We start from the raw sequence: 8,824 nt of genomic DNA, 5'->3' as shown, positions 1-8,824 counted from the left end.
ACAATCAACCTTAGTTTATACTTTGGTTATCTACTCTTATCACCTGCTGGAATGGTAACAGGCCTACTTCACTGGCACAAAGACAGACTAAATAGACTAATTAAAGAGCATCGAACACAGCTCCTATCTCTTGAAGAACTTTTTCATGAAAGATGCCTTTCCAAAACACACACGATTCTTAAACCACTGTTACATAAGATCTGAATGAAGTGGTCGTCTCCTTTCCATTAGATGGCTGCCTGGTCGTGCGGTTTGTGCGCTTGACTGTCGTTCGGATTTATCGATGGTCTCGGGTTCAAACTCTGCCCGCTCCCATCCCCCGTCGTCCTGCGGGAGGTTTGGACTAGGAAGTAAACTATCTTCAACTCTGAAGGAACATCCGAAACATGTAAAACATTTTACAAACATTTTAGATATAAAACAGAAAGATTTAAAAACAGAAAGATTTAAAAACTCCTTTATCCCACTTTCAGTCAGTGTTAAAAGGTCATCTGTCGTCATCGAGAAGTACATAGAAGTCTAATTCATAAAACGTTGGTTGTGAGTGTGTATGTGTTTCGTGTGTAAATGTTGTTCGAATTTACATCTATAATGTTATTGTTTCAGTAGTTACGCTGAGGTGGTCAGTTGTAGTCAATCTGAATTTCCATTTGGTTGGACCAATAAAAATTATCTTATCTTATATATTACAGACGTTTCTGCATCAATCTAGCCATGCATGTTAATCAATGACTTAAACTCTGCCAAGTCGTTGGTTTTCCTGGCTGATTCAGACAGCCCATTCCCTTCTCTAATGGCACTAGGGAAGAAAGAGCATGAATGAATGTTTTTTGTCTTTCTGAGTATTTCATTTGCTTTTCTATTTGTAAATTATGGCTTAGTGTTTTATATATGTATTATAGCTACTTTACAATTTGGAATAATAAAAATAATAATCTTAACAACCCAAAAAATGTTCCCCTACACACTATCTACAAACAAACAAACAATTTGATTATTTTTAAAAAGTTGGGGAAAGTTAAAATTGTTGATCATGCAGCAGCCACAAATATTCTCATACATAAACAGTAATGTAACGTCATAATTATTACATCTCCTGTTGGCCACAAAACATCCTAATGTATTTTTTGCCACAGAAACAGATCATCAGTCAGACATTAAACTGGAACTCATTAGCTAATTTTTTGATCACAGAAAAACAAACACAAAATTTATTATAAAAATATCTAGATGTTTATTAAAAGTATATAATTTAATACTGTGAAAAAAAATCGTTAAAAAAATCACATTAACCAACAACCCACAGTCAATAACTAAAAAAAAAAGACTGCAGTTGAAACAAACTCAGCATTCAATACAAATACAGGTACTGTATAATGACTAAATGGGAGCTGACAATACCAGGAAATTCACTTCCAGATAAAGTAGCTTTCAAAAAAAAAAAGGTATGCAGATAATTATGAAATAATTAACTACACCCAAGGCAGTATAAGAAAATATATAGGATGATTACATAGGTATAATAACAAATATTTATAAATAAAGAAGAAAATAAAAACAGCCAATTCATTAAAATCACTATGTTAACTCTTTTTTTTTTTCATTAAAGAGACTTCTATACATTTAAAAACATTGTTTATATTCACACAAAATGCAATAAATTAAAAAAAGGCTCCTTTGACTGCAACAACAAAATGTTCAAACCAAGTCAGATATGTGAAGCTGTAGACTTAAACATGTTATTACTTTTAAGAGTGAAGTAGTGGGGATATGTATATAAACAAAACATTTATTTATGCTTTCACAATCAATTTCCCAGCAGACGATCCCTTGAATATTTCTAGGAATGCTTCTGGCAACTTGGTAAATCCATCAAACAATGTCTCTCTGTACTGAAGCTTGCCCTGAAAATGTTCCACTCATTATGTTGACATTTATTTGAATGTAGTATTTTTCTTTGTAATTTAAATTGAAATTAAATATTATATTCATACATAAATTAATTTTTTTAACTTGACAATTTAAAAAATCTGGATTTTAAAAAAGTTCACAATTACCTCCTTAATCCAATTAGCCATTTCCTGTTGAGCAGAAGTAAAGTTTTCTGAATATGAATAGACCATGATGCCACTGACAGAGAGCTCATTGATCATTATGGTATGGATTAAATCTTTAACTGAAAGAAACAATACTGAACTTTAAACTTTTAAACAAAATAATACCACAATCAAAAGTTAGACATGAAAAGTTAGACAAAGAAACTGCATTTATAATACTCCTTTCTAACAGACATTTAGGGATTTCCACAAAATGGTTATATTTAGTTTGCATATAATTTTTAATAAATTCCTTCAGAATTTTTTTTTTATAAATGTATTATATGCAGTGTCAAAAACCTATTAAAGAACATTTTAAATCTTTCCAATACCCATTTTGATAGGATTAAAATTACCAATAAATTATTACATCCTGAAAAGTAGAATGGATTATCTTCAAAATGTTTTCTAAAAAATTAACACAATACTGATACACTCTAATAAATGTGCAATTAACTTATTAATGCACTCCCTAAAGTTCACTTAGGTAAGACAGTATACAAGTGATGATTGTATTTGTATATAGTATTGTAAACAGCACTTGATAGAATCTCAGTTGTAAGATATAACAAATTCTATCTTTATTTGTTATGATTTCATTGGTCTATCAGTTAAAGTAGAGTTATGACATTTGAGAGATTGTTATTGTTGTCAGATGTTTGAGTTTTGGAGTCTAATATTATAAGTACTGTAGAAGTCAGTTTCATAGTTGTGTACATTTAATAGTTTAATATTTGATGCCATTGTCTAGACTTAGTTATTTTGATTGCTTTTAATCAATTTATATTTCTGTTATTAATTGATCCCTGGCATGTCTTTGAATCACTAAATGAAGTTATGTTAATGTGTCCATGTCAAAGCCATGTCAGTTCACAACAACACACACCCTGTATGTCTGTCATTAATTCTGTTTGACAGTGTTGCTATTGTCTAAACATCAGCTCATAAAATAATGTTTGTGAGCTAGGAGATATGCTAACCAGAGCTTAAAAAAATTGTGAAGAAAAATGGTTGAGCGCTAAAGACTCCTTCTCTCAATATAATTTAACACTAAACAGGTTGCCCAGTTAAATGTTACACTGGTAACACAGATATTTTAATGGTCAACAACAAGTGAACTCGAATAACATTTTAGAGCATTCTCTTACTGGGCCCAGTTTGTGTTGTGTCATAGCGAGAAATTTGTCCACAGCAGCACATTCTACCATATGGCCTCAGAGAGTCCAACACAGTTAGGGCATAGTCACCACCAACCTACAATATATTGACATGAATTAAGAGAATCAATCATTTCAAATTCAAAGAAACTAATTAAAAAAAAATAAATTACAATGGCTAAAAAGGCTTAGCATATTTTAAAGAAATTTTTTGGTTGACTAAAAGTGCTTTTTTTATGATACAGCTTTATCAAAAAAAAAAAAAAAGATAATATATTTATTATGGAAAAATAATTAATATCCAAAATCCAGCAAAAAGAAAAATATTTACAAATGTATTAACATGGATTTGTGTTTTTTTTTATATTTTAAATATATTAATTGTTAATTTAGTAAGTTTTAAGATCTCATGAATGGAAGTTCAAGGGTAGACCAGTGGATAGTGATTTAAGAGTCTTAATCAATGTCTGAATCATGCCTATGTGTCTATGACATTGTAAAGGTGGATATATATAGGCCTATATATATATATATATATATATATATATATATACACACACACACACACACTATGTATATATTAGTAATTTTGACAGTCAAAATGATTGTAATACCATAGAGTCTAACATGAATTATGGTAAAATAAAGTAAAAGCACCCCTTTTAGACCTTAGATCCATGGATGATGTAAAGCTCGTAAGTTTATGGCCAAAAATTAACATGGCATCATGTGGCCTGAAAAACATCTGGATACCTTTACTTCCTCAATGTAAGTTGGGTACCCATTACAGTAGGGCGGACTCAGAATGGTATAAAAATCCAGAAATTCCAGCCTTCACTGGGATTCACACTTGGGACCCCTCAGTTTGGAAGCCAAGTGCTTTACCACTCAACCACCACCCCACCAACATGTAATATAACAAAATATTATAGATATTAAAAAGAAATAAATGTATGGCCCTTACGTTATCAAAATAGCAATCAATACCATCTGGAGCAAACTCTTTGATTGCCTGTCCTACTGTTGTTGTTTTATAGTTGAACACATGGTCAAAGCCTAAACTTTTTAACCAATCAATTTTCTCTTGATTCCCAGCTGATCCAATCACTGTGCACCCCTAAAGAATATTATAATAAATTACAAACTTTTAACATACTGCATCAACATCAAGTTTTGAAGTAAACATGTTAGGGTTTAAAAAAAAAAAGCAACCTAACTCAGTAGAAGGAACTAATTATGATTATTTTTAGAGACTTGAAATACTGACCAATTAAATAGTATCATTGGTTGGAAAACATTGTAGTAAAAATATATGGACATTTTTTACAGAAGTCAGGACAAATGGGGAATGAAACTTGAAACAAACAATGTCTAATTCTTACCACAAGCACAATTTAAAAAGATTCTTACAATTAAAGCATAACATAAGAATAACGGACAATATGAAGCTACATAATGTACAAATAATGGCATGTCAATATGGAATAGCTGTAAAAAAAAAAATAGCTCTTTGGTCATTCAGATGTTTGTTGGGTCAGAACTTATGGTTGAGGCAATAAAAAAATTTATTTTTAATTATTTTACAAGTTGTTTTTTTTACAGACTGTAGAATATATATGTTTTCCGAAAGATAAAATATAACATCTTGCTGCACTCTTTAGAACTACAAGGCAAATTAACTCTGTTTAAATTTCATGATGATTAATGTCCTTTAGCAAAATAAATTTTTAGGGCCTCAAACTACAAGATGGGTACTATATGTAATATGTTTGACTCAGGTATTAAAGCAAATCTGAAATATCATGGACAGTTCAAAGACCAAACCACATTCTCAGTTGCCCTTTTTGTAATGCTGGTGTAAAATTCTAACATGAAATTATCATTGGACAACAAAAAGATGAAATTTAAATCAACTCAATATGGTGAATGATGAGCAGTGAAGCAAAGTAATCTTGTCTAATCAAAGCACTTACTTTAATTTTTGCAATTTGTCCAACCACACTGCCCACAGCCCCAGCAGCAGCACTGACAACAACAACATCTCCAGGTTTAGGTCTACACTTTTCCAGAAGTCCAAAGTAAGCAGTTAGCCTATATTGAGAATCATTTTTGTCAACCATTATGTTATATTAACTAAAGTTTACAGTTAAAATTGATTACAGAAACTTTGTTTTGGATGTGCCAGTTTAGTCTTAAGAACAGTTCTATGCTTGTATTATTTGAAATAATATTTCACTTACCCTGGCATACCAAGTATTCCCAAATACAGAGAAGAAGGGAAATCACCCACATCTGGAATCTGTGAAAGAGTTTTCTTGGGTGCAAATCTAGTGACATAAAATGGGTTGTCTTGATCAGGGTGCAGCACTGTTTTATCCCTCCATCCGACCATGGCCAGCACCAGTTTGCCCACTGGGTAAGCAGCATTCTTGCTTTCTGTTACTCTTTAAGACATAATTATTACAAGAATTTAAGGAAAGCTAATTAAATTGAGAATTTAGTTTTATGGAGTTTCTTTGTTCCTTTTCACATTTCTTTCCGTATAAAATAAAAAATTATTAACTTCAAGTGTGATAAATTACATTTAAAAAAACACAATAATTTGAATTATCTATTTATAAAGTTTAGCTGATTCTTGAGCTTTTAGGAGAGAAAAAAAGAGTGTGCTAGAGACATTATACATATCAGTAGAAAAGTATTGGCATGAAAGTGAACATAGCAGATATATCAAAAAACAAAACAACCAGTAATTGCAAATCAATATCTTAAATTTTGTATTTATTTCTCTCAGAAAATCTTTGTAGCCTTTTCATGTATGGCTACAAGTTTGGGTGAATATATAATTAATTAAACACTATAAAATGCTGAAATACATTTGATTCATTTGTCAATCTATTTTGAAATCAATAGTACATCTTCCATGCATCATTATTGGCTCCTTCACACATATTTTGTTCTTGAGTTTAATTTGTTAAGAGACTAAAAATAGCTGTGTCATTAGACAATTTTACTTATGAAAAAGTATCACAAAAAATTGGGTGTGTTTGAGTTTGCATTTCATATACATAATACAATTGTTTCAGGTTTCACACTAATCCTGGTCCTGCATGAGCATTGGGAGATGAACAGCTAGGAAATGTTAAAAAAAAAAAAAAAAAAAAATCTAACTAAGCTGAAAAAATTTTTAATGGTATAATGCATGAAAATTGTCTTTCTAGAATAATCATCAGTACTGGTAACTTAGATAATGTGGGGGAGAAATCAAAATTCATTTATCAAATTTAATATTTTATTTACCTGGCTACTTGTTGTCCTATTGGTGTGTCATCAACACGTTTCGGGAATACCCTGTTCAATCAAATAAATATGTACATATTTACATATATATTAACAGCAGTAGTTTTGATAGAGACTTTATACAGTTATAAGAAAGCTCAACTTGTAAAAACAAGATAAAAATAATAAACATATACAAATAGATACTTTTTGCTTTTAATTTGACTTACCTCATATAAGGGTCTACTGTCAAATAGAGTGCTTCTATAAGAATTTCTGTTTTTAAAATGAAAAGTAAAAGATAAAAAATAAAATAAAATCTACATTTAATTTTGTGTTAATGTGGCTCTTCATCCACTCCTGCAACAAACAAACAAAATTATAGAAAATCTGATAGCCATAAATAAATGTTTTAAAGTAATAAAAAAAAGTATTTGAATTTAATGATTTGAACTCTCTTCGACGATGTGGAAATAGAATTTAACTCATGCAACAGCTAGAGTTTTTATAAGATTGTCCTTTATATAAAATTTGTATTTGTTCATCATATCATGTATTATCTCCAAAATATATTTTTTTAAATTCATCACTTTATCTGCTAACAAGATCAGAAGTGGGGCAAAGTATTTCTGTGTGTTAAATCTCAAATAGCATTGTAAAACTGGGAGCTTCAAAACTCTTATCATGTTTCCCAAAACTGGCCTTAATTTTCAAAAAGGTTTGGTAATTGATATAAAAAAATTATTATTTAGGATGCTGGTGGAGCAGTAAAGTGTTGATTGTTTGTCAGAGAGTCTGTATCAAATCTCCTTGAAGGATCCTGACTAATTGCTCTATGGGCATATGGCCGTAGTGTATGTCAAAGTAATATTAATTATTAACATCTATAGCTTAAGCAAAAAATAAATGAATTATGACTAACAAAACATAAATATCAATGGCTCAAAACAAAACTCTAGCTATATTAGTAGGATGCTGTGTTGAAGTTAATCAAAATTTACTTCTGTCAGACTTAGAGACAACAAGATATGTTTGTGGCACTATATTATATCTTGGACTTGTCTAATTAAACGTCAAGAAAAACTTTTGAATTGCAGGTCAGAGCAGATATGCATGAAATTGTGTAATTGATACTTATGCTTCTTCTGAAATGTATTTTAAAAAATTGGATAATAGTGAATTTTCAGTGATTCCCTTGATTGACTCAAATTGGTATCAATGTTTTTTCACCGTATTTTAGCTTCAAAATATCCTATAGAAAAAAAAAAGACTTTTTACTTTTGGTGAAAAGGCTTGTAGAGCTAACATAATAAAAAGAAATGTTATAGTCTAGTGATATAAGCATGTGACGTCAGAGAAAAGATGGTGGTGTCAATTTTTTTTTTCTCCTTTGATGTCATTAGAAGAAAAACATATCTGGCCAAAATAAATTTTATGATAATGATTTTCAAACCTTTATTATATAACGTTTAACTTTGAGTTTTCCCTATCTGGCCAATGATAATGAGTTGACAATTTTTTTCTCATTTATACATAGACATTTAAATTTTAAAGAAAATTGAGAGCCATTTTTTAAATAAAATATAATCTATATACACATGCATACAAGTATTGCTCATTTAAATTTAAAACTTAAGAGTGTAGGATTATAGAAGATAATAATAATATTCCTACCTAGACTCTTACTCTATATGATATTAGTTATTAGACAAAGTTATGATCATGTCGACATATTACATATAGATCTATGATATACTATCATTTATAGATAAAATTTTATAATTATTATAATTATACTAATTATATAATTAATATCATTTAAATAATATGTACATCAAATGACAAATCATACATGCGATGCAGCAGTTACTAGGCCTACTCGTACTCACTCACTCAACTCACTGTTACTGTGTTAGCTAAGATCTCACTCTAGTCTCTATCATGTAGCCTAAATGTAGGTCTGGATATATGCTTATTGTGCTGCAGTTAGCGAAAATCTATAGACATAGAACATAATCTATACTCACCCCCATCTTTAAGAGCCGGTAATTCTTCTTCAATTAGCTTAAAATTGTCAAGTGAAGCAGGGCCTTCAAATGGCTTGATCTGAATCCATCGTTTCGCTTTCACCATTTTTAATTTAAAAGAACGCAATAAAAGATAGACAACTACAAAATAAAACGTGATAAAAACTAAGAGTTATGTAACCTGTCGATCGTGTTGGATAACTATGACTCTATGGTCTTTGGCCGACGAACGGACTAATCTATCTAGCGTTATCTGTTTAAAAAAAAG

The 8,824-nt window shown here is 30.3% G+C and overlaps 1 protein-coding gene across 1 annotated transcript; it reads right to left on the bottom strand.

Annotated features, from left to right (window-relative positions):
• Nucleotides 1-1,210: 1,210 nt before the first annotated feature.
• LOC129925997 (prostaglandin reductase 1-like) lies at nt 1,211-8,824 on the bottom strand. The gene is made up of 9 exons (XM_056027613.1): nt 8,557-8,824; nt 6,760-6,805; nt 6,551-6,601; nt 5,494-5,697; nt 5,227-5,344; nt 4,218-4,370; nt 3,245-3,350; nt 2,058-2,176; nt 1,211-1,904 (listed from the first exon to the last, which is right to left on the bottom strand). The coding sequence occupies exons 1-9, from the start codon at nt 8,660-8,662 to the stop codon at nt 1,794-1,796; spliced, it is 1,014 nt and encodes a 337-aa protein (XP_055883588.1). The 5' UTR covers nt 8,663-8,824; the 3' UTR covers nt 1,211-1,793.

This window comes from Biomphalaria glabrata, chromosome 4 (assembly GCF_947242115.1).
Source record: "Biomphalaria glabrata chromosome 4, xgBioGlab47.1, whole genome shotgun sequence".
In the NCBI taxonomy this organism is placed as follows: domain Eukaryota; kingdom Metazoa; phylum Mollusca; class Gastropoda; family Planorbidae; genus Biomphalaria; species Biomphalaria glabrata.
This window is presented reverse-complemented; position numbering and strand designations above follow the sequence as displayed.

What these genes read in the sequence shown, in the direction of transcription:
- LOC129925997 (XM_056027613.1), bottom strand. Translation starts at nt 8,662, where the DNA reads ATGGTGAAAGCGAAACGATGGATTCAGATCAAGCCATTTGAAGGCCCT. An exon ending in ATAGGACAACAAGTAGCCAG is followed by an intron (nt 5,698 to 6,550) that starts GTAAATAAAATA and finishes TATGTCTTAAAG; the next exon opens with AGTAACAGAAAGCAAGAATG. An exon ending in CACAACACAAACTGGGCCCA is followed by an intron (nt 2,177 to 3,244) that starts GTAAGAGAATGC and finishes TGTTTCTTTCAG; the next exon opens with TTAAAGATTTAATCCATACC.